Genomic DNA, 26,938 nt, shown 5'->3' with positions numbered 1-26,938 from the left:
GCAATACACCCTCACTGACAAGTGCTGATACTCCCCTGTTACAAGCATTAAAACCCTTACTGATAAGTGCTGGTACTCTCCTAGTGCAAGTGTGACACCATTTCTGAGAAGTGCTGGTGCTCTCTCAATACAAGTGTTACACCAGTACAAGCATTAAAACCATTACTGAGAAGTGCTTGTCGGTGTGCTTAATCTGAGCCGTCGTTGCCGATGGAGGCCACTGGCATCCATTTTTGGCGGCCTGCACTTATTTTATTTATTCAGGCATTTCCCGAGATTAAAAGAGGGAAAAACACACAAAGGGGATAGAAGGAGGATGAGAAAGACAGAAAAACCGTCACAAACGGAGTGAGATAAAGGTGCAGGGAGTCTCGGTCAGTGGATTAAAGACGTTCTGGACCCAAGGAGACCTACCAGTTGGGGGCAAACATAGGCAGTCTTACTGCATCCGCGTCCATCACCTCGGGTTTAGAACCTTTCCGGGGCTACAAGCTCTGGTGTGTCAATGTCTAAACGCTCCTCAGGTTCTCAGCCACAGGCTTGTCATCACCAATCTCCACTACACCGTCAGCTGAGTATCATTGATGTCCATCTGAACATTCAGACTGCTCTTTGTCAAGATGGCAGCCAGCGCTTGAATACAGATATTAGATAAGGGAGGAGAGAAGCGGCACCATGGGGTCTACGTGAGTCTACGGAGTCTAGATCAACCAGCTTAGAGAAATGCGGACCACGGTGTTTCATCTATAACCTCACGTCTTATGACTGTGTACACACTCTCATCCTGCCACTCCGTCTAATAGTGCTAGGGTGTGGTCTACATGTAAATCACAGTGTTGAAGCCAGCCAACAGCTTAAATTAAATCAGGACTGACAACCACTTCTTGATGCTAGCCCAGAGTAGACAGCCTTTGGTGCCACCAGACCAGCTTCTATCAATACCGATAATGCTGTTGCACATAAAGCACCAGCGCTATCATCAGAGGGCATTCTCTCATTTGCATGGGGGTCATCTGCGCCCGTGCTGTATTATAGATGAAGGTGTAGAGGCAAAGAAGCTGTAAGGAGGCACACTGTCAGTGCACCCCCCTGATGGCGTCCCTCTAGAGGGGGATATCTGGACCCCTCAGACATCCCCTTGAAGGTGGGTGCAGTCACTCACTGAACCTGACTGCAAGGGGATCTCAAACCCCCCATTAAAGTGTAGGCGGGTCGCCACCTGCACTGTGAAACACAGAGCAGCTTCAAAGCAGCCGCTCCGTTTTACACATGAATGCACTGTCCCCAGGGCAGCACAAATGTGTGCCTACCCTGGGGGCAGCACACTCAAGGTAAATAATAGGGAGCACTTTCCCTGTTTGCATCCGCTGCACCTGTTTTAAGGTGTGCCAGCGCCCGCATGGAAAGTGCACCCGTTACATAATAGGGCCACAGGTTGGATATAGTATTGGAGCTTCCAATATTAGAGGGGTTTCTATGATCTCAGGCCTGGGCTCTCAGTGGGTGAGGTTCCTGCCTGGTTTCAGAGTTGGCCTCTCAGTGGAAGAGGACTCTGCTTGATTACAGGGTTGGATTTTCAGTGGTTGAGGGGTGTGTTTGATCTCTGAGCTTGGCTTTCAGTGTTTCAGCATTATAGTTGATTACATATTTGAGATCACCATGGGAGAATGTCCTGTCTGCTCTCAGAAGTGCCCCCCCCCTTGAGTGAGGTTATGGGTGGCCTTGAAGTCTGGCTCTCAGTGGACAGGGGTCTCCCGAGGCAACTGGTGGGCAAGGGTTACATCTGACTTTAAAAAAGTAGCATGATACTGATGAGAATTGGATACTCAGAAACTGAAAACCATCCTGACTTTAGAAAAATGTATTAATCACTGAAGGGGGCATTCAATTAATGAAGGGCATGTCTAACTTCAGAAACGTATGGGGATGTCCAACAGAGTTGACCAATCAGTGAGCAGGTCCATGCCTGACTTCAGAAGACTTCAAGGGTGTTACTCATTAGAAGAGGCCACTCAGTGAGAGTAGAGCTGTTTGTCATTGGGCATGGATCATGCATCAGTACTTATCTATATCAATAATTATATAGCTTGAAAATCAGAGATACACATGATGTGCGTATTTCCACCACCAAGTAGTTGGGTCTGGAAATATATTCTTTGAAACAAACAACATTTTATTTTGGCCATCAGCCACCAGTGGAGGGAGTATGACCCGCTATGAGGCTGAAGGAGAGCCCGTAATGTCATGGTATGCATCCGCATTCATTTTTTATGGGGCATAATCAGTATAATTATTATTTAATATCTGCCTTCCTTCAACGGGGAGTTGGGAGGATCACATGCAAATTCGGGGCAAGTTTCAAGCGCAAAACAGTTTTTAAGTTAAGTAATGTTTCTTTTGCACATGAATCTATTGCAGATTCACATGTTCTGCATAGATTATGCAGTGGTGTTATCCTCTTGTGCAGAAGGGAGCGAAGAGTGAGTAAGACTAAACCACATTACGGATTTTTCGGGTGGCGATGAATGTAACCATGGTGGTTTTTCTTGGAACCCTGTGGTCTGCTGTGCTGCATACCCTCCTTGTGAGTATAGTTGGCTACCGTGTTTAAATAAGGGTATTTTTAATAACCTTAGACGGAATCTTCGTAGTTCTGTATATTACAGCTCTGAATGTTGCTGCATTTTGGGAAAATTCTAGCCTTGCTACAATACACTTTCTAGCACAGGTATAAACTGTATTTTCCTTTGTATAGGGTTTAGTAGGAAGCATGCTTCCACCGCCTCCCCCTCCCCCTCTAGAAGAGCCCAATATGTGATAAATGTTATTTTCATGTCTTCATAATCAACTGCTAAATCATCTGACAGTGATGATCTGGAAGGGTAAAATTCTATGTGTGCAATCAGTTTATTTATTTTTAAATATTTCGTCTTTGTGCTGATTGTTATGTGCATATGTGCCCTTTTCAAGGCCCTGCTTGTTGACTGCTGTCATATCTGATTGTTTTTCATTCCCATCCTGTTCATACTCTAGCATTGGGGTTACACGCCAGCCTAGACCTTTGGAGAGCGTGTTTCAATGTCCTCCTTAGGTCTATTGTGACCTGTTCTATCAGCGGTCGTTTTGTTTGCAGTAGGGATGCTATTTCAGCTTCCAAACGTAGTTCCTGTGTATCAGAACCTAAAGACTTGCCCGGTTTGTCGACCTCTGTAACCATTAATGTATTTTTAAGTTTTATAGCAGGGCCTATCTCAGTAGACAATTTCCAATCTCGACCATCCTTTGAAGTTGGGCTGGTTTTCTTTGGCTTTTCCTTGCTCGTGTCTTTTGGCTTTGACCCAGAAGGTTTTTTACTTTGCAACGACCCTTTCATCTGCCAGTGTCTTTAGTGTCGAAGGTTTGTGATTTGTTTAGCTTCAGAGGCTTACTTCCATGAGGCACTGCACTTTTCAGTCTTTCTTACTTCAATAAAATGTTTTGGGTATTAAATCTGGTACTTATAAATGATTTGATCTTGTGTCTTCAACCTCTGAGTAATAAATGTATTACCCTGGTACCTCTTCTGTGCGCTCAATGGCATCGAAGCCATCCTCTTCTGAGAAACCTAGGATGGTTGTTTTGTTTGAATTAGTCTTTGGACAAATTTCTGTAAAGCATGATGTGCCCAGTGCTGCTTCGTCCTCTTCGTTAATTATTTATAGACGCATTCGGTTTAAACAAAGAGCGCAGGACACCACCCTCAGACTAATGTTCGCAGGGTAGGCATCGATTACACACACTGAGCTCATCCGTAGCAGCAAGGTTTTGGTGCCAATGTTGACAAAAATTAAAGGGAGTCTGCCTCATGGTTTACACTTCCAGAATGTCTTTGAAGGGGCAAAGAAAGAACAATTTCCCGGCAATCATTGATTCTCTGACATGGACCTCTTATGGTTGAAGATCAGGCACAACCTGGATCTTTCAATGTAGAGCCAATTCTACTTTTGGACGGTGTTGGTTAACCTCAGTATTTAATACGGTGCTCTGTGCCATTCGGCCTACTGAAATCAGCCTGTGGTCGACGGCTAAAATAACATTGCTTATTGTGAGGAATATTTTCTGGCCAACCACAAAGTGGAAGAATAATGCACATCATGAGGATGTAGAGCAGGTTAAGGTTGCAGAACTGACTTCATGAGAGTAGGTGATACTCACCGGAGCAGAACTCCAAGTGTACATGGGTTAAGTCTAATTTCAGACCTGTAGAGTGATATTCATTAGAGGTGGAATTCAGTAGATGAGGATAGCAGGTGGATGATGGCACCAGGGTTGGACACATTGCTAAAAAATGCTCTGGAGTGGTCTTTGGCTAAGGCCCTTCACATAGAATGCAGCAATTATTACAAGACATAGGACGAGGAGGTAACTGATGGCAGAAGTTTTTAAAAGCATTGTTATTCACCCCCCCCGAATACGACGCCATGGTAAGGGGTGGTACCAGGGGACAAAGGAATGCTCTACAAAACATTTAGGTAGTATGTGCGTTCTTCTGATGCATATTATAGGGTAGCTTTTTCCCATCCAGGTTGTAGATACTGTAAATGTTACATAATACCTAATTCAATTTAAAACTCCTGTAAATTTCTCTCTCTCTTGATTGTTTGGTGCCTCTTTCTTTTACAACACTAATTGAAAAGGATATTAAAAAAATACATTTTGCGTGACCCTCACCAGCGATGGCCACACAGTGAGCGAAAGTTATACCTATTTGCATGAAAGTGGATGATGCTCACTGAAGTAGATCTGTCAGTTGGCGTTGGTTATGCCTGCCGTCAGGAGAGTGGCTGGGATCTTGGTATGCAAGGGTTTCTTCTCACTACAAAGTGCCACTATATATGAGCTCTGTACTCAGTGAAGAGTTTTACTCCTGGTCAGCGGTCTCTCTGGAGTTCTAATCCTGTCATAGAATTGATTTGCTTTTTCATCTAATATCCATCCATCTGTTTCACTGGCAGTGTGCCCTGTCTGTTATTGATCTATACCGTGTCTGCACTGACATTAATCATTTTGATATTACTCCTTCCAATCAAGTCTCCTTATGACTTTAAAATCTACAGTGACACATCCACCCCCCTCACTCTCTACATCAATTTTCATTTTAACTTCCATCACTCTTTCTTTTTGTCCCCCTTCCTTTGGCATCTTTTTCCTCCTTTTCCTGAGATTATTCTCTCACTATCATCAAGGGGGTGCAGTGCTCACTCATATGGGCTTAACTTCCCTCTTTTTGGTAAACAGGGGCCGTGAGTTGGAGGCACAGAAAGTTGAGTATACTTCTTGTGTATCTCCCTCTTATACTGAAGTTGATGCAATATCATATTTATTGTAGGCAAATTACTTCAAAATGAATCTATCTATTTAAAATTTAAGATGTACCTATATTAAATTTGCAACAAATCCAAAGTCAATTCATCAGATCACTGAAAAACAAATATTGTGTGCTTGAGAAAGCATAGAATGTGGATCATCGCATCCCGGAGAGAGCCTTCATTATAACAAGGTTTTTATTCATACTGTTGCATATTGAGGTCAAACTCATTCCATATGGCACCTCTTCCTTTCAAAAGAAGTCACGTATACAGGTGTGTTTCATTGACATTTTGGTCACTCTTGAACAACATTTCAAGGATCTTGCAAACCACATTTCCATGGCATATCAGAACAATTCACAAAAAAATATATAGGTTGTGAAGCTCCATACATGGTGGGTGTTCTATCAAGGAATGCAATAACGCTGTATAGACTTGGATGTCTTAGGAAATAATTTACCCTTTCAATCTCATTTACTTTGGCTGGGCCTTTCTTGGATTTGATGCATGCTTTCTCCTAGGGCGATGGATTTCAGATAGAGGGTTTTCTGCTAGCGGATGAGTCAAAGTTTTCCTCTTGTGAACTTTCTGTATTTCTCATGAACATCAATATTATCACCCTTAGTTTGAGAAGGATTTTCACTTTAAAACAGGGACTTTTCAACCTCAGGGGAATCCAACTCCAAAGTCACAAGGAAAGGAGTTTGAAAGTTATCTCGCAAGAAACCCAACACCCAGTTTTAGCACCATCTAGCACTTGCTAGGAAAATATTGCCAGTCTGTGCAGAAAAACTATGCAAGTTCGTACATGTATGTAAAGCACAACACCTACTATGGGCAGCCAATAATCGTTATCTAGGATAAACTTTGTTCAGGTAATAACATTTACATGTCCTTCCTTTCAGCACCAAACTTAGTTTAACTTATATATCGTATATAATGTTTAATGAGTTTCAGTTTATGGCAGTCCATGTTGGGTGCTATTTCTATGTAGACATTTGGTAGTACAGTATTAACACCTTCTCACTGTCACATGATCTCATCACTTGGTTTAAATGCTATATGCCTTTGTACCTCTATTGCTCATTGACACCACTCATGTAAGTCTTGCTTTGTAAGTGAAGCTTTGCCTGTAAATGATGAGGTTATTCATAGAGATGCCAATGGATTGGCAGCAAGCCTATCTATTGGTATTTCTAGAGTCGGCAGCCGCAGACCTAATAGATGATATGTTGCGTATAAAAAGATCAAGGGTTAAAAAAACTTTCTAACTTAGAGAATTTCTTCATTTTATTGCTTTTCTCCTCCACGCTTCCTATTTTAGAGGAACTATGTGTCAAATTCTTTCTTGCCAATGTTATCCCAGCTCGGAGGCAAATCTCCCAACACAAATATCTAATATCAACGAGAAGTCTGTGAAATCGCACCATGTTTTTCACTTTACAAGCAACAACCAATGTAAATTCCAGACGATTAACCAGCAAGACTCACTTTGTTGCTCCAATGTTCTAAACTGCAAAATACTGAAAAGTTTCTAGCTCAAACTTCTAGAACGTTTGGAAGAACGTTCTTAAAATTGGTAAAGTTGGAATGTTTTACCAAAGCAAATTGTGGGGGAGTAAATTGTTCTAATGTGCAGTTGTCTATTTTCTCCAGCAAAATTGTGGCATCTAGACACAAAAGGCAAAGCTTATGTAGGTTTTAATTAAAACTATTTAGAACATCTTAACATCTTCTTAAACTTTTTTAATATCAATGATAAGCGTTTCAAAATCATAAATAGCTTTTTACAACGTTTAGAACATGTGAGACTATTTGGAAAATTCTGCATTTTCAATTATTTTTTCTATGAGAAAAGTTTCAGCTAATTTCACCTTTGTGTCTCTATTTTCTCCATATAGAGTTGTAGATAATAATCTACACCACGCACGCATTTTGAAAACTCTGCAGCATCATAAAATTTATGAATTTTCAATTACAAAGAACTGGCTGCATTGGGAAACACGTTTGTAATCCACCCAAGTATGAACAACCAGTAAAGGCACAAGCCACACTCATTTGAATGTTCCCGTAGGTGAATTCTCAATTGTCTTCATGGTGCACACATACCTTTGGAGATGGTGGTGCTGTGTGTCGAGGGCCACCACCCACTCTGGGAAGTTCTATGCTATTGAAGAAGAGTTGGATGTGTCCATTCGCCTTCCTGAAAGACAAGACAGGAGAGAACATGAACTCCAGGTTATTTTATGCTATTTTCCGTTATGCTACAATTCTTTTGAACACTTCAGCACATACATCTTCGAGGCTGTCTCAGGTCACCGAGGTCTCGGGTACTGATTTAATAAATGACCCAATAATGTAACAATTTGCCCACACCTCGAGAATGTAAATTCTCTGTTACAAATGTGTTACATTTTGCAGAACAGGGTTGTTAAACACTTTCTGAACCCAAATAATCCCAATTCTTAAAACATAATTGAGAGAGAGTTCCATCATCTCACATCCAGCACTGGAAACAAGATGCCCATTACCAGAGAGGTACCAGCCTCGGAAACTGAGATTGGCACTATGAAATCCCAAGAACAACGTGAACTTATACATGGAACACTCAATATCTCACCAGGGGGTAAGGAATAAGCATTTAACAGATCGCATAGAAACAACACCACTACACCAAATGATGGACAATATTCGAGCCACTCCAAATTCAAAATACTAAAGTGTGAGCTTTGTATTATTCAAAGCAACATTTCCAAATGACAAATCAATTAATAGTAATGTTTTTTCCAAAAATCTATATTAATGTGAGTTATGAATTCCAAAATAAACTCTCAGAATTACAATTATTCATTGACTTTCAAATAAATTGCAACACGTGTCAAAAAGCAATTACAATTCTGATTCACAATCGACATTCCAAATAATCATATTTTCGTATATGAAGTTGTGAACATATTTATAGGGCCGCAACCCCCTTCCTACGCCGCTGCTAAAGAGTGAAGATGAATTAGATTAAAATACTTTGCAAAACATATTTGTGATCTTATTATGTTAATCCCTACTGTAATTATCAACAAAATTATTACCATTAAAATATTTCATTACAATTAAAAGAAAAGGGCAAGACGATATTAAATCAAATATAAAGTTCTGCCACATTAGATTCAAAGTATTGTCAAGCTGATTCTTCCTTGAATCATTATTCCATAAAACACAAATGCAAACCCTCTAATGCTTAGCAACAGATTACAAATATCAAATACAAAAATGAAAAACAAACTAACCAGAGTAGAAAAAAGCAAAAGGCGTAAATTAAAAATAATGAAACTGGAAGGCAAATACATATAATACTAATTAGAAGATTGGAATTATGTTAATTCCATTGAAGACAATGAAGTTGCTCATGGCAAATAATGTCTGGTATAAGCCTTCTACTGCAGCTTTCCAATGTTTGTCTTTTCGTTTCTCTCTTTTTAACCCCTTCGCTGCATTCGTCAGTCAACGGCCGTCGCTAGCACTACCTCCATAGTGCTGCGCACGTCCGTTGGCCTCCGCCGCCCCACCCACTCTACTAAACGGCTGCACCGCGGCGGAATTGCCGCCGCGGTTAAGTGGTTAATTTAGAACATCCTATCCTCAGTGGGCGAAATTTTTTAATAGCCATACAGCCTGTTTGCCTCTGGTTATGCTGGTTGGTAAAGGCACTGTCCCTCATAATAGGCTCTTGCCTGTGTCTTGGGGCTAACACTTGGGTTCAGGGCTTTTAATACCCAGTATAGCCCTCAGACGTGGGCTATAAGTTTATATTAGAACACTGGAATGTTGGGCGCGCCATTGAAAACAATGAAGTGGCTCAGGGCTAATAACAGCTAGTTTATGCCTTCTGCTCCAACATTCCAATGTATTTTTATCAGTGTCTCCCTTTTTCATTCACAACACACACCCTAAGTGGGTGGAGTGTTCTAAAAGCCTTATAGCCCCCCTGCCTCTGGCTATACTGGTTGCTAAAGGACCTCACCTGCGGTACAGACCTATGACTTAGGTTCAGGGCCAACTACAACCAGTATAACTATCTGCAGTGGGCTATAAGGCTATAATATGCAATAAAATCATTAATCGAAGGGTTTTGCATTTGGCTGCCTCTAAGTAATATCCACCCAAATGCACATGCATGTGGAAGAACCAGTTAAGGACTTGCTAGAACTTGTCGTAACTAAAAGTCAGTCATTTAGACCACCCTTGTCCCATGAAGTAAAAAAACATCGATCTTTGCATCTATTGTAATCAGATTTGCAATTAACCTCTTTAATCTTAAAAAAAGAATATATTGGTGCATAATCAACAGGTGGGCAATGACACCGTATATCACAATGAATGAAGCGTATTCCTGTATTTATCTGAGCCCTTAATTATAGACGTTTTATTCTCCAAAAAGTTTTGAATCAAGTCCATGGTGAATGATCAATAAAATATTCAGGGGTCATTTAGAATATATCGGGGCAAACATCCATCCACCAATTTCTACTATAGATGAGAACGGAGTTGGTGAAGTAGTGGTAGTCTTCTGAAGACAGCAATGAGGCAACAAGGTGAAGATTGCCAAAAGAAGTAAAGGTACACAGGTGTTTGAGGGGAAATGTAAACAAGAGTTTGAGAGGAAAAGTAGACAAGAGTTTGCGCGGAGAAGAAAACAAGAGTTTGAGAGGTCGCCCACATCCACCTAGTTCTATAGCTGAAAGTCAAGAAGCGTTTGTGGTGCCACTAATGTCCATCTAGTCCACATTTGACTATTAGTTGGGGCAAAATTGCTGGTGAATGTGGCAAGAATCATGAGCATAATTTGCTGCTCCTTAATACTGTCCACAAAAAGCCAGTTTTTAAATGATATATTGATGACTTATGATCTGGAAGAATGACCACCGCCAGAACCCAGGAACCAAGGAACTCAAAATCAAACTGTGATGTGGAATCCAAGGACATTACTATCCATTGACTTTCACTATTCCACAAGGTCAAACTAGCCCAGAAAAAACTGAAATAATAAGGACAGGATTAAAGTGTCACTTCCACTAAATTTAAATAAACATCCATCTATTCCCCAACATGCCTTTCCAGGGTACTTTTAGGTCTAGCCTGAAAACATCTTTAGCAGTCTCACCAGCCTTTACAACTGTTTTAGAAATCACTCAATATATAGACACACACACAAAAAGAAGGGGTTGTCAGTCTGCCCTTTCCATCTATTGGCCTGCTCGTGTGCCATTCATAAATTGCTTCCATCCACCACAACCCACAACATGGGGCAATGGATCAACCAACTTTAGTCATTGGCCGTCTTCATTAGTGAGTGATGGCATTTTGCTCTTGCACATGTGCACATCCATTTAAGATGTAGTCCGCTTTAGTGACTAGATTTCCTTCCATTTCATTTTTTTAGTCTTTCAATAGTTTTCTACTTATTTTTTTTAAATATGCATGCCACCTTTATTACATTTTCACGTTTAATATCCATTATGTACGCTTGACTGTTGCATATGTTTTCAAACAAAAAGATTACAAAAAATGTAGGCTTGATAAGACCAGTTCTATTGGCTTTGCAAGTGCTTGTTTCACATTACCTGGAGACAAACAGGGGTGTTCAGCATAAGTCCAGGAGCGCTGCAACCATGCAGATTTTCAGGCTGCCCACAGAGCATGCAAATGAGTTCCATTTAGATCCAGTCTATGGTGAACAAAATCAATGGCCTGGTATCTTCATCACTTAAAATGAGTTTCAGGGTGTTTTGCATGTAATGATAGTGCACCATGATTGTCCACTGAGTCAATAAGACCAGCACTTGGTAAATTATGCTGGAAAAAGTGTGAGCCCAAAATAAGTACTTACTGTTCTGGTGACATATAATCACTGCTGCCTGATCAATTTCAGAAGGGTACAGTCCATTCCAGTATGTAGCTAGCCAACTTAGTATTGAACCAGTGATAGTGCAAGCCACCTTCTCCTGGATCTCCACCTTTTTTTTGTGATAGATTCATTGTCCATAGATGTGTGAATCAGAACAATAAATATCTGTCACCCTTTTTTAAAAATAACAACTGATACACACAGGTCAGAAATCGTTAACTGTTGTACAAGAAATGTAACATAATCTCTGTAACTTTATCATTTCTTATAAATGTTTGACAGTCATCAGCTGTATAGCGAATAAAGTACTTTGAGTAGCTATTTTTTGGGCAGATATAGATTTGAGATGAGTAACCCCATGGTTAGAGAGGAGAGATTTCCCCCATCATGATCTACATCCGCAGTAGTAGCTGCAGAAGTGGAACATGGTGCCGTTCTCAGCAGAAAATTGCATAGTGACCTCATCTAGTGGCCTACAAAGATATCAGCTATTTGTCCACCGAGGAGGCTCATTTAAAACTCCGTTACTCTATTCCAGTCATAAACTCCATGTAAACCAGATGGCCTTTAACCACACCTCATTATTCAAGCATGAGAAAACTGCCTAGCTTCCATCTAAAATATCCATTGATCCTCCTACCATTCTATGAAAAATATCCAGTTTGTTAATTTAAAATGCAGGACGCTCAAGGGTATGAATACAATAATCCGAGTGCAAGCTTGCCTGTAATTTTTTTAAGTCATCCACCAATAAAATCCATCCTATCTTCCTCTTTAAAACTATCTGGAGGATGTAAAAGCCCCAGGAGTAGAAAGATGTTTGTATTAAAATCTAAAGAATTCAGAACACACCCTGCTGCAGCCCAGTCGTTGTCAGAGCCAGCCCCATCACTATGGAACACTCTGCCTGAAGACCTCAATCAACATATGGACTATCCTCAGTTCCACAAAAAATGAAAGTCCACTTGTTTGGCCCTACTTGTTCCATAAACGATTTCCTATTTCTTCATCGTCTTCCCTCTCCATGCCCTTCTTACTCTTCCTCTACTATAGCTCGCTCGTCTTTTGTGTTTACCAAATGCCACCTAACTCCTCCTTTTCACATTCTCATGCTCTGTCTGTCATTCCTATGTACCCATTGATCACCTACACTCACTCACCTGTCAGCTTTGTTTTACCCTCGCCTGTTTGTTACCAGTGTGTTGTCTTCCCTCATCTCTCCTTCACTCTTCTCAAACCTCTTCCCATATCTCGGTCTATATTTTACACCTCTATCCTCCCACTTTACCAAATTCCTTCAACATTTCCTGCCTTGGTGACTGATTTATGTTAACATTTCATGTTCATCGTTTTTTTCCAATTTCACTTTAAGGAGAGTTCCATTCTCTAATGTATTTTTACTTGTGACATGTCGTGTTAGCCTTGTTGGGCTGAGTTGGGCTACATAAAAAAATTGAAATAAATACTTGTTACACAAAGGGGTCTTATCACACTGAGCCTCTGAGTAGAGCTTGACCGGATCACCAGGATATTGTGAAAACTCCCGGCAGGCTGCTATTTCTGAAAGGCAGGTAGATCTGAGGCAGGGAAGGCTGCACGTGAGATCTTTCCAACAACTTAATATTGTTTTTTTAGAGGCCTTTGCCTTATGCTTCATGTATTGCATAAAATATATGGGACAATGGGCATTCAAATGTGCAGAATCGGGATTTTACAATTTGCTGAAGTTACATGACCTTGTGGGTGCAACAAGCTAAATGCACTTAAAGGATCACTACACTCCAACATGATGTTCCACATACTGAGTAAACAGTTTTAGGGAAGCATTATTCTTTATAGTATACATAAAAATTAATGGAGGAGATAACCATATTTCCCCCTAGGATGCAGCCACGCATCTTTGTTCTTGGGAGCAATAAACAAAGACAACCCGCCAGCTATATTTAATCATGTGTCCGAGGATACAGGCTGCGGGCACCAAATGCATGGGACAAGAAAATGGCAAGTTTCTAAAAGTGGCATTTTCAGAACAGCGAAAAAAAAACTTAGTTTACCATTAACGATGGTTTTCAATTACAGTTCTTTAGAGACCAAACTCAATGTTCCTACCTTTTCCCAACTGAAAGTTATCACTTATTAAATGTAATAAGGTAACCCAATGGTATCCTATGGGAGCTGCAGGCCTGGCAGAAGTGAAAAACAAATGTAAGAGTTTTTCACTACCAGGACATGTAAATGTTAAAAGTACATGTCAAACTTTTCAATTACAATGCACCCTTTAGTTTAGTTTACCAGGTTAAAATGGCAGTTTGAAACTGCACATTTCAATAGAAGGCCTGAGACATGTGTAAAGGGCTACTTAGCCACTTCCATGCATGGGCGTGTGTGGAGGACGGCCTGGGGCCATCCATTCTGCGAACGTGTCAGATTCGCCCGCACCGTGGCGGAATGTCCGCCACAGTGAAGCGGTTAAGTGGGTAGCACAATCAGTGCTGCAGGCCTACTGGTAGCATTTCATTTACAGGCCCTGGGTACACTGCTGCCTTTCTAGATACTTAAATAAAATGTGCCAATTGGGTATAACCCAATTTTATCATACTTAAAGGAGAGAGTGCAAGCACTTTACCACTGGTTAGTGGTCGCAAATGCACAGAGTTCTAAGGTCAACAAAAACAAATTCAGCAGAAACAGAAGGAGTAAGGCAGAGAGTTTGTTGAAACGCCAACCTAAGCTCTAACACAGGTCTAACACTGGCCATTATATGTGAGGTCCGTTTGGTCATCAACTTGGAATGGAATTTACCTTTGTGATTAGGACGCATACTCCTGGCTGCTAACCCGATATGGCACACAGCTGAGAAAAGCGCACTCACAAACTTTCTGTTGCCACACAAAGAGAAAAATAATTAGAGGATACATTGGTGCCCACTTATTTGAATGCCCTCTTAATTTTGGTAAGTATATGTTTTATTCAAAACCAAGATTACAAATTAGGTCATTGGTTACACAAGTAAACACTTCCAAATAAAACCCCTGACCTCCAAGACTTTGGGTGCTTCCCCCGATCTGGCCCAATCTCGAACACGCATGATGTGCTGCAACTCCCCAGATTATTCAGAGAATGCCCGTTCGCCATGCTGTGATGACGTCTGCTGTTGGACTTGTAAACAGTATTTAGGGCTTTAAATAGTGCTGACAGAGATATTAGGACAGTGGAGCAGAACATTATCGCAGGTCTAGGTAGAGGCGTAGTAATGCTGCCAAAGGCCCTGGTGCAACCAAGGTAAACTGGGTCCCGCCCACTGGATGGGTACTAGAATACAGCCAGAATGTGGGTCAATTGGCCCCCTAACACCAGTCTCGGATTGGCAAGGCTGGCAACAGGGCATTGGCCTATGTGCCTTTGGCTGAGGCCTGTTCGTGAGCTGTTTTTCGGCCTACTAAGGACTCCACCCCTGGTGTACAGCGTGAAAGGCTGTTGTTCCAGCCTTAAGAAACATGGCCCGTGCTCATGAAGTCAGGCTAGCGGGTCAATGTCAGAGGCAGAATGGCAATGGGCTGGCTTCTCCGCCCTGACTGTCACAGCATGAGGTGTACCTGCCTCCTTCCAGGTGTGACAGGAGCTGCTGATGGGAAGCCATTATCACTTATTATTCAGGGGACTGCAGCAGGGGAGAGGACTGGAGCATCGGGTGGTGGGGGTTGGTGAGGGCCAGCTATGGGACTTCTCAGTTAATTTTTGTCCTCCTCTACTCCATGCAGGCAATAGAGATGAATCAGTTTCTGCTCTTCTCCTACGTCTGCCAGCTAACAATTACAGCAGTCAACAGGGACAGGCTGTGACCTTAGTTGACTTTGAAAGTGGGAAATCAGGTTCAAGTCCCAGCGTCAGTTTGACATCCTGTAATTCTGGGCAAATCACTTAATCTACATGAACCCAAAAAAATAACAGGACCCTTTGTAATGCTATCTGGTGCTCACATAAGGCACACCAATGCCGCCTCTGGGCCTAGTTCATGCTATATAAATCTGCTTGTAAGGAAAATGACACCATTTTTTGTTTATTTTTGCATTTACACACTAGCATCATTCCCTTTCTCAGAACATACACGTGATGTTAGCTGCAAGCAAAACAAAAAACGCACCTATTTAATTACTGGCCCTATAAGCTTTAAAATACTTTTATTACTGCAAATGTTTGTCATCATTTAGCTCCATTATCCTAACTAAGCAGTGTTACGAAAGGTTGCGATCTGTGAATGTGGGCCACTTTTTTTGGCTGCCCTGGCCAAATTGTGGTCGCAATCCAACCCTGCCTAACACCGTTGCATCCCAGTGCCCCTGCAGCTAATACACGAATGATCGATACGTCGTAAACCTAAACTGCTGCAAGGATGATATTTAGATTTTTGTATAAGTTATTCCAGGTATGTATGTTTAATAACATTATTTAATTTGTGCCACCCCCCCCCCCCCTCCCGCTCCCCCTGCCACTGGCCTTCCTCTCACATGTAGAACTTCAACAAATCAATGCGTTGCACTCGCAACACCTGTATACTCAGGTCTGAAAGCCCAGAAATGCCACAGGGAACAAGGACCCACACGTCGCCACCCAGGTCTGGACTGGGAATGCAAAGTTTAACCAGCCCTGGGAATCGAGTCAGGCCGGCCGCGGGGGAGGACGAGTGAGTGTGGAAAACACTGCATCTGCTTATGTTAAAGTGGGCTGTTACTGCAAAACCGTCCCCCAGTAAGAAAAACGGCCCCGGAGGTGTCCAAAAAGGGCATTTCCCCGGTGGGCCGCCAGGGAGGGGGCCCGTTTTGGGCCCCTGGGGCCCTTTTTGTTACAGGTCCCTTTTTGCAGCATAGCTGCAATATCGGCCCCTGTAACAAAATCAGCACATACCGTCCCTGGCAAAAAGCTCGGCTTCGCGCCCCCAACCAGGCCCGGACTGGCCGTAGCGGGCACCGGGCAATCCTCCGGTGCGCCGCACGGGTGGGGGCCGGTTTTGGGCCCCTGGGGCCGTTTTTGTTACAGGGCCATTTTCGGCCCTATAACAAAATCGGCTGAAAACCGGCCCTGGCGAAGAGCTCGGCAGTACCTGCAACCTCCCTTGGGTGGGGGTGGAGGTGGGCGAGCACTTTGCCAGGGCCGGTTTTGGTTCTCAGTCCGCCCCTGCCCCCAACCCCCTGGGGGGCCGGCCGAGTACTTCGCCAGGGGCGCTTTTGGTTCCCAATCCGGCCCTGAAAACCGGCCCCCACCCTGGTGGCCCACCGGGGAAAAGCGCAGTGCCCGCTATGGCCAGTCCAGCCCTGTTGCCACCTGTAAGAGTAAAAGGTGCCCACGTCCTGTCTGATCTGTGCAGGAGGCTGCTGCCTTCCTCGGGCGCCTCTTCCACAAGGGGGTTTCTGTCAGAGTAGATCCTGCTGTGCATGGGCGGGGCCTCTTCTGCTCCCGGATGTCTCCTCTTCCTTATGGTGCTTCTTTCCTCTTTCGTGTTTGTTTGCTCACCTGCAGCCCGGGATGGGAAGGCCTTGTCGGGAACCTGTTCCCTTGGACCCCTGCCAAGCTCCCCAACCTACTTCCTTCTGTCTCTATAACCTCGATATTTTATTTCAGCACTTCAGATTTAATTGCCTCTGACACTCGATGTTATAGAGACACTTTACAGACACTCACATTTCATTTCACAACCGCAGCTTGAGGTCAACCTTACTGTGCCCTAAGTCTCCCATATCTCACAGATATTCGTTGGCCTTGGATGGAATGGGGCACCTCTGAAGAGTTTGGGGGCCCCTGAAGGTTTGGTGGACACTCTCCACAGAGGGCTTGTGTTATGCTCCTGGTCACCGGTCTATGTAGAAATAGATTTTCAACACTCATGTGCAGTGCTTAAAAACAATATAACTCTTTCGCCTGAAAGTGTGACAGTTCAGATTATTTGAGGTCCCCAAAACTAAAGTAGAAGGCATGAATTAGTAATTTTTCATGTATATTGTATTCTTAAACAACCGTTGTTCTACTCATCTCTAAATTAGGTGAGCAGCGCAACCATGTGGCAGACTGTGTGTTGTTGACAAATGTGCCGAGCACCGGAAAGCACCTGCTCAAATTAAGCACTGCGCGGCATGTGGGTCTGAAAGACTGGACTGAAGTAGATTAGTTCATTGTCAGGCTGTTCTGCCTATCTCCTTACTGTCTCTGACCAGCCCCACCAGCCTTTCAAATACAATGGTCTTTGCAGGTAACTATGGGGCGGTGAACATCTTGCAAGCTCCCTGCATAGTGCATACCCGCAGGTCTTGCATAACTCTCCACATTTTTAGGACCTGAACAGCACTTTGAAATTAGTCCGTGGTGCATTCGTTTCACGGATTTGTTTTGCAGCGCTTGTTACATAAAGCAAATCCCTGCCAGTGGAGCATGAGACAGACACAACTGCAGAGTGATGCAATCGCAATAACCAGAAAAGAAAATACCAGTTGTTACAAAAATGGTCATTAAGAGATAAACATAGCATTACGAATTTTAGAATAATCACTTATATTTTCATGCTGCATTTGATGCTACGGTTTTCGTGGTTTCCCAGAGCTGACGTGGTTTTCCGATGATTCAATGGTACTACATTTTCACTGCTCTCATTTCCCTCACATGAGTGACTAGCTTGTCCAGTACAGGTTTATTCTTTGCATTCTGATAATTGCGGCTCTCGATTTATGGTAGGATAAAGCGACTACAAGTCCCAGAATTCAAAACAAAAGGCCAGAAATGGATGTTCCACTCACGCATGGACTGTGAAACTCAAGAGTTTGTCTCTGTCGATCATGGAAGTCCGAGCGGCTGAGATTGCTGTAACACACTGATATCTTCACCTCGTCCTGGGCTAAATCTGAGGATGATCCCACAACAGTGCTTAATTTGAACTGCTGGTTGCCAGTGGGGTCCACTGGCAGTCATTTTTGGGCCCGACACTTACTCTATCTCACCAGTCATTGACTGAGAGTAAGAGAGGGAGAAACACACAAAGGTGAAAGAAATAGGAAGAGAAAGACGGAAAATCTGGGGGAAAGCAGAACCTTCACGAGTGAAAGAAAGAGGCCAGGGAGTCTCTGATAGTGGATGGAAGAGCCATGAGGTCGACTCAAGACTACTACGCCTTGGTATTCGGCGCACCAACATTTATAAGCACCAGCCACAGGTTTCTGAACAGAGTTTTAGGCATCGAATTCATTCCATTACAAATTAAGAACTGCCCAAAGGCACACAATTTTGTGGACTGTCGCATATTTTCAGTAGCGGCCTGTCCCCTGCCCAAGTGGCGGGCGGGCTTGAGGAGAGAGGTGAAGAGGGGGTGCGATCAGGGACAAAAACAAATAAATAAATAAATACATAAATAAACTACCTTAACCCCTTTAGTGCTGCCGTCGGCCAACGGTCGTCGCGAGCACTACCTTGCCAGTGCTGCGCACGTCCGTTGGCCGACGCGACTGCACCCGTTTCTTTGAACGTTCAGCACTGGCGTACAACGTTCGAAGCAACAAAGGGGCTAACAATACCGCCGCCCTCCCCTACCACATCGCTCTTTTCCTGCTTCTGGGCAAAGGATCCCAGAATGCACTGCGGCCAATCTGGACGCTGCATGACAGCAGCATCAGGATTTGCCTGAACGCCGGCAACTTGCGCTCCCAGGCAGACTGGGAGCCTCTGCCTGCTCTCAACAGACCCACCAAAGCAGCTGGGGCTGGAGAGAGCTTCACTGCGTATGAGGGTTCGTCTGACATCCGAGAAGGCTGGCCAATCACCTCATGTGCAGTGAAGGGAGTGGCCACCACTCCCCCACCAGCAGTGTCATCCCCTGGACCTGCCCCCAAGATTCTTCAGAGTCCCGGGGGAGGTCCAGGGGATTAAAATAAAATGATAATAAAATGGGTTTAAACCCTGTTTTATTATCGTTTTATTTGCTAGTGGTGGCAGGGAGGGCGGCGCTCCTCCGCTCTAATGGAGTGGCCGCCGCTGCATATGTTTCTCATCAGTCTTTTTACCCAGAGTAAGACAGAGAAACACTCACAAAGGCGGAATCAAGGAGGAAGAGAAAGACGAAAAAATAGCTACAAAGAAAGCAAGGATGAAAATAAACTTTAAAGAGCAAAATAAATGGGCAGGGAGTATCTGGTGGTGGGTAGAAGGGGCATGAGGTTGAATCAAGACTATGCAGCATTCGATAGCATCAGCTTCTAAGTTTAACTATCGGCACCGGCACAAAGGCCAGCACAAAAAGCCTGATTTAGAGCTTGACGGATTGCAACTGGGATGGAGTGCCGTCTCCTCCAAACCCACGGCCTGCCTGTCCGATTCACTTGTGGGTGGACCTTCAGGATCTCAACGAGGAAGTCCACTCTGGCTCCATCACAGAGATAGTGCTCCGATGGCCCAACATAGTACGGGCTGTTCCACCCACCCAATTTAGAGTGGCTGGTTGATTGGCCAGTTTTATCTGACTGTCACCAGTGGTTAATATCTGGCAGTAAGGGACAGTGAAAACATTTAAATCACCCTCTCACACCATGAGTTATATCTCCCATGCTATGGGGGTCATTATTTTTTGAATTTTCAAAGACAAATTCCCACTTTGGGAGTTTGGTTTGAAAAACCAGAAACATGTTAAAAGTTTGACGCACATTCGTGAACTCTTAACACAATTACAGGAATGGCTGTGACAGCTGTTCCTCTCAATAACTAGAGATGTTTGCTGGGCCAGTGGACATCTCTAAATGCAATGGGCGGGTGCTCCATCAAGGTGATAGAGAATTTTACTCTGTCGCTCTGACGGAGTACACAATGTACTCCTCAATCTAACTCTTAATTTTACAAATTAAGCACTGATCAGTGCTTAATTTGTGCCGGTGCTTAGCACCAGCACTTGTATCTAAACACCAGCATTTATTTATGACAGTCCACCACATGGTTCATAAATAATAAAAGGTGTTCAATGTACTTAAGAAAATAAAACCACAGGGGGCGAGTTTATCCCAATAGGGTTGAAGTGGCCTGTGAATACCATGGGCCCTGGCACTTATAATTTTACAAATTAAGCACTGAATTCTGTTCAAGGTCTCTCATGAGAAAAGAATCTAACAACTGCTTCACCATTATCAAAATATAATGCAGAATCATGTTGCCTCCTATACATGCTGTGTTTTTTGGTTCATAAGGGGTATGTATGTAGGGTGGCACAGGAATTTTAAACGTTGCTCAGTTCTTTCTCCTGTACAAGTTACTTTAGGGTTGAATTATCATATAAGATCTTTGTAGTACTGTTTCACGTGTTCACTAAATAATCTCTGGGGTTACAAAGTTAATCAGATCTCCTGCGCTACAAATCTCTATTTCAATCGAAGCAACTGCCCGTCTTTAGGATGTAAAGTTCCCAGTTTGAGCTATACAGCTTTCCACTTTCCATGTACTTTTGCTTCAACTCTCCTACAAACTTGTCAGATCAAAAGCTCAGCAGTGTTCAAGACATAGATAAACCCTGAGAGTTAATGCCTTAAAGTTTAACAAATTCAAAGTCTTTTTCAGCTGAGAAAACATTTTATTTCAGACTGAGAGCTTCGGCTCTGAGATAGTTAGTTGGACAATGAAAAGTGCAGTCATGGAAAAATAGTTTTTGAAGCAGGTAATCTCTCTCCTGTAGCACTCTCCACCCCACGGAGGAGCAACATTTAGAGCCGATTCCGATCTCGCTCGGAAGGGCTCCGAACGGGATCCGTAGGGAGCGAGTCCGATTCGTAGCCCCGGTATACGAAGGACTCGTGCAAGCAAGTACAATGTGAATATTGCCTCGCGCTCCGATCTACTCGTACCCGTCAGCAAAGCCCTCTGGACGACTACAACATGGTCGACTCATGCAGTGTAATAGGTCCAATTTCCGAGCGACTAAGTATGATGCACGTGTCAATCAGCTGGATCGAGTCGGAGCCTCTGACTCAAAAAAAGCTCCTGGAAGAGTACTTCGGGGGGCCGTAGCAGGCCCCTCTTCACCCGGGGCCCTCTGAATTGGTCACGGGGGGTGCCCATGTGTCCCTCCAATCCAAGCATGCACAGTGTGGCGGGCACCATGGGGTGCCCGCTACAGGGTGCCCGCTTTTCCTCACCCACACATTTTCTGCAATGGGAGCCTGTGTACGCGTCTGTACACAGGTTCCCATAGAGTGCAATGGAAGTACGAGCTAATCGAGTCCATGTGCCTAAGGATGCATTGTACTCGCTTGCTCGGACGCCCGGAGCACGTTTCGTCTGGAAAGGCCTCTGGATCCGAGTCGTACGGAGGGCTTTCCAGATGGGATCGGAATCGGGCCCTTAGTTGGGTCTTGCACATTGGTTTACTGTCATATGGGCATAGTTTAAAGAAATGGGGTGACCCTGGGTAATTGTGGTTAAATACAAAAGTGGTTCTGTTGGGTGTGTCAAATTACTTTGGCGTTGCTATTTAATGCAAAACACAACATACGTTTGAGAACTCTCTGAAACATGTATTCAATGAAACAATAAATATTTGAACAAACTGAAAACAATATCATGTAGCCATTGGGTGATAAGGAATGAATTTATATTGAACTTCAATCATATTACAATTGAATTAATTCATTCAATAATGACCGTCAAGCAATGGTAAAAAAAAATTGTGACAATTAGTGACAAGTGCTTGGTGTATAAAACAATTTACAGTGGAAACGGAAATACCTATATGCAATTATGTACAGGAATATTGCTGGCCAGAATCTATTTTTCATCCAAGGAATCCCAGTATATATTTCAAGGATCCTGGAGTTTCTGGACCGGAGGTGAGCGGCGATGTTTCGACCCTTATGCGCCCCAATTGGTGGTCGCGTCGGGTCTTTATCAAGACAGGAGGGGTGGGGGTGGTCAGTATAATGAGCAGGAGGAACGATCTCAGCCTGAACGGAAACCACACGGATTGCGTGTCAAAGTAATTTTTAAAGAGGAGAATCCTTTGCCCAAGGAATGCTGACGTGTAAAAATGGCAAAATAGTGAAACAATATTGCTTCAAAATGTGCTGCATTCCGTTGCACAGTTTGACGTTTCTTGCTGCATAATTTAGTCAACTTTACTAAAGAATGTGGTCCTCCCCTTCAGGCTAACTCGAGTGAACCAGCTTACGGTTCACCAGGAGCCTCAGAAATGTAATTAGCTTGAAAGCAAGTTTCAAATGAAACTGTAAAACAAAGATGTGCATTTGACACAAAAAGAAAAATACCAGTGCCTGCCACTTTGTTCAGGGAAATGCAGTACCCCCCCCCCCCCCCGGCACAAACACCCTCCCCCCACTCAGAGGGGGCCCGCAACGGGCCCCCGAATCCATTCTCCGCCCCTTTCCATGGCGTTTTCCCCGCCATGGAAAGGCTGGCTGAGGCCAGCATTGTGATCTGGCGGAGGGTGCCTGCTAGGCACCGCCACCATTCGCATCACTCTATCTGCGGCGGAGGCATGGCGGGCAGTCTTTGGGCCCGCCACGCTTGCGGAACGATTCCCCCGTCATAGTAATGTGGCGGGGGGAATTTGCCAGTCAGATGGCGGAGGGCCCGCCACCGCACGGCTGGCGGTGGCGGGCCTTCCGCCATCCTAATGAGCCCCTATGTTATTATCATTGTATTTTTCCTGCTTAAAGAGCAGTGAGGTGACACTCCTCCGTCTTAGCAGAGGAGCCGCCCCTGGTGGATGACTCCATAGGAAGTTTGCATACTTCGCCCCTGTCATCGACCCAGACAGCAAAGCCAGCTACCCGTCAAGTTAATGGTTAAGTCTTAAACAAATTGGTACTCAGTGTAGCTAGGCTGGACTACCCAGTGCTTAATTTGTGCCAGTGTTTGCTAGTACCAAGAGCTATTTTTCAGGACAGATCTTTTTCTACTGATGGATTGAAGTGGCCAAGGCACTCTTTAATTATTAATTTTAGTGTTGCTTGAGGCTGGGGGCAGGACGTCAGTCATCATGACTCATCACCCCTTCAAGTGCATTACCATGGGAGAGTGAATGCCTTTTGGCGGCCCATCCTGGAGTTTTAAAGAGAGCATAGTAACCTGGGAGCAGATTTAAACATTCCCATTCTTCGCCTAATGTTAAGGGTTGTCTGATTCCACCCACGTCTCTTCCTAATACCTTAACACATCTCCAACTAGTAGTTCTCCAGCCTCTTGAAAGAAGCTGTCCTCTGTGCAGCCTGATCTGCTAAATTAGAAATGTATGCTTAGTTGAATTATTTACATGTATATCAAAACTGAAAGGTGTGTATTTGAGACAAAATGTGTGTATTTTCAAAACTCATGAGCTGACGTTTGGAAAAAAATGGATACATTAACAAAATATATTTAAGGCTGATATTTGAGTAATAAATAGTGCAGTGTTTGGGTAGACTTATTAGCCTTGGTGCCAGGGGCATAGCTGCTATGGCTGATTTGTAGTCCCCATAGAGAGGCATTTCAAATTGACAAATCCTTTTTTTCATTACTGCTGGCAACATTGCATCAAATAGATCACTGCTGGTAATCTTTTGTGACCACTGATATAATCTTGTCTATGTGGTCACTTTAAAGACACTAATCATATTAGTAGCTCGGGATGATTTATTGAACATAAGTAGCTCTTATATCAGAAAAGGTTGGAGACCCCTCTCTTATCCAGTAACTGCAATGTGTTCTCTGACGGCAGCTCATGTCTAGAAACATTCATCTTCAACCCAGCTACTGTTGCCAGGTAAGAGATCTTGAATGTAAAAATAAGCATAGAATGCAAGCTGGATGTGGGTGGCATTAGAAATGGTGGGAATCAGTGGTCTCCTAAGACTTTTTTCATTTTATTTTAATATATTTATTTTATTTCACTTTACGCTGGCTGTCTTCACTCAATCACTAGAGGAAACTTAAGAGAAAATTGTGCTACGAAAGCATTATTTAGGAACTTCTCTCTAGAAACCATGAGTATGCACAGAACCAGCGCAAATATCTGATTGTGACACTGCATTGTTTTCTGCATAATTATGAATTTACACCCACATAGTCCACCAAAATAGCAAAATAATACTGCTACAGAATGGGCTGAATTATGCCCTATACTTAACTTCCCCTGGCCACATAATACAGTTAACCCTGTCTGAATAATCTAAGGCCAGATGTACATAGCTTTGGGTTTGCGATTATCTAATAGCACATTTTTCAGATTCGCTATTAGGTAATCACAAATAGCGATGAACTCTGCTTAAAGTATATAAGTAAGTAAGAAACCTTGGAATTACCATGGACTCCAAGCTATCAATGAATGCCGATTGGCGCCTTTGCTTGACCATCTGGCCCCAGCGCTTGCTGCCTCTCCCAGGGGCGACCCCGCAGGCTCTCTCTGTGTCTCTTGCGGCTCCCCCTCGCACCACCCTCCTAGCAACTCGCCTGGACCTTGGAAGGCGGCCGCCAGTGTCCGCAGAGCGAGGATGGCCACCACTGCTCTTAACATGCCTGGGCAGCGCCCCATGGCCAACGCGGGACCGCACCAACACCTCCACCACCCTGCGCAATCTCGCGCCCACCGAGCCGGATGACCGCAGGCTCTCCAGGATGGCGACGCACCTGCGGCTGGCTTCCAACTTCGTCCCCCACCTGGGCTACCACCTTCTCTCCTGGACTTCTTTCTTCATCTCCCCCCTGGGTTCCCACCTTCCCTCCGGGACTGCTCGACTTGCGTGCTACCCTGAATGGCACTTTGCTGCTGTTCTTCGGACAGTTCGCGCTGGACTCTAGCCCTTCCCTCCATACCTTGCATCCCACCCACCATTCCTCTATGCTGTGATTGCATCTTTGACCTATTGCAACAATGCTAAGCTTTGGTATTCGCTGAAGTCCCTACACCATATACCACCCATATGCGTCTATTAGAGTTTAACCAGTCATATCCCTTCCTTTGTGTATTTAGTTGACTCTTATCACCAGTGTGTACCGTGGACCTTTATACTCTCTGCCACTCCTATGTGACCCTTAGAGTATTTCCAGTCATATCCCTCCTGTGTAGATTGAAGATAACTCTAATGACTAGGATCCTATGTGATTTGTAGATTGTATCCAAGTGTATCCCCTCCCTGTGTTTAGAGATATAGCTTCAACGACTAGTTGCCTGTGTGACTGTCGGAGTATAGCCAGGTGTATACCTTCCCTCGTGTGAAGAGATACCCTATTCACTAGAACTATCCAAGTGTTTCCCCTCCCTGTGTTTAGAGATATAGCTTTAACGACTAGTTGCCTATGTGACTGTCGGAGTAAAGCCAGGTGTATACCTTCCCTCGTGTGAAGAGATACCCTATTCATTAGAACAAAAAGTAATGTGTTCTTTATGTATTTGTAACTGATTCTATGTAAAATGCTTTGATAACATGTAACGGAACTGGTGCTATGTAAAGCGCTCTGATAACCTAATCGGTTCAAGTTCGCGCTATATAAAACTCTAAAAATAAATAAATAAATAAAATAAAGTGGACAAACCACCAAGATCCAGCTGCATTACTATAAAAACTCTGCAACACATTTTCCCCCAACTGGGATTCACACACAAGATCCAGGCTACTATCTCTCTTGTGGTGTCGAAACTTGATTACGCCAATTACCTCTACCATGGGTCATTTGTAACAACTGTGAAAAGAACACAAAGGATTCAGAACTCTGCTGTCAGACTACTCTTACATACACAGCCACAAGCCTAATTTTTCACCTGCCTTGAAGGCCCCACATTGGTTACCAGTTGACAGAAGATCTACATTCAAGCTGCTTTGTATCACTCAAAAAGCGATTCATGGACCAGGGCGGCTCTTCATCAGGAATAAAGTCACCAAATACATTCATCAAATGAACCTCTGCTCTAGATTGGCCCCACTCCTCAAAATCACACCATACAAGAAAAAAACGTAGGTGGCAAACTCTTCTCTGTTCAAGCAGCCAAACTACGGAACTCTTTACCCCATACATTAGATCCAAAGATAACTACCTTATCTTCAAAAGACTACTCAAGAGTTGGCTCTTTCCCACATAACCACCTGACAGCGGAGTCCGAGCACTTTGGCTGATGCCCGGTGGAGCTTCCTCAACAGTTATAGAGGAGGTCGGCCCAGGTTTACCCCCTCTGCTGTCACCTACCCAGCCCGTCATTGGGCACAGTTTCTCCCAGTCTCCCTGTTCATGTCTCCTTTCCTCCCCCTCCCACCTATGAACTACCGTAACATTGCCTTTCTGTCCTATGTTTTATCTATGCTCTTGTAGCAGATGTAACTTGTAAGTCACCGTTCCTCATGTAAAGCGCTCTGGTACCTCCGGGTCTAGCCAGCACTATATAAAACTCAAATAAATAAAATAAATAAATAAAACCACCATACGCAAACAGAAATATACAGCATATCCCAGTAGTAAGTAGTTATTTGAATTATATATATGTACCTAGATATGTGTATTCCTTTGTATAAATGTGTACAATAATCTTGTTAATAAATATGTAGATTTTCATTAGTTCTCCTTAACAAATGTACATATTACTTTTGGCTATATTTTTCTATGTATAACATGCATATAGGTCACTGCGCTGCATAAATAAGTACATTTTTATAATAACTATTCAACTACAATTGGTTCACTATCT

At 43.5% G+C, this 26,938-nt stretch overlaps 1 protein-coding gene across 1 annotated transcript in view; it reads right to left on the bottom strand.

The window, feature by feature from the left end:
- RAP1GAP (RAP1 GTPase activating protein) overlaps positions 1 to 26,938 on the bottom strand; it is an 870,529-nt gene that overhangs the window by 350,081 nt on the left and 493,510 nt on the right. Inside the window, exon 3 of the mRNA XM_086921674.1 lies at positions 7,458 to 7,551. Within this exon, the coding sequence (XP_086777800.1) occupies positions 7,458 to 7,551 (94 nt within the window). The remainder of the gene's footprint in view (positions 1 to 7,457; positions 7,552 to 26,938) is intronic.

Source organism: Lissotriton vulgaris, chromosome 5 (assembly GCF_964263255.1).
Source record: "Lissotriton vulgaris chromosome 5, aLisVul1.2, whole genome shotgun sequence".
Classification (NCBI taxonomy): domain Eukaryota; kingdom Metazoa; phylum Chordata; class Amphibia; order Caudata; family Salamandridae; genus Lissotriton; species Lissotriton vulgaris.
The sequence above is the reverse complement of the archived record's forward strand: the minus strand, read 5'-3'. Positions and strand labels throughout refer to the sequence as shown.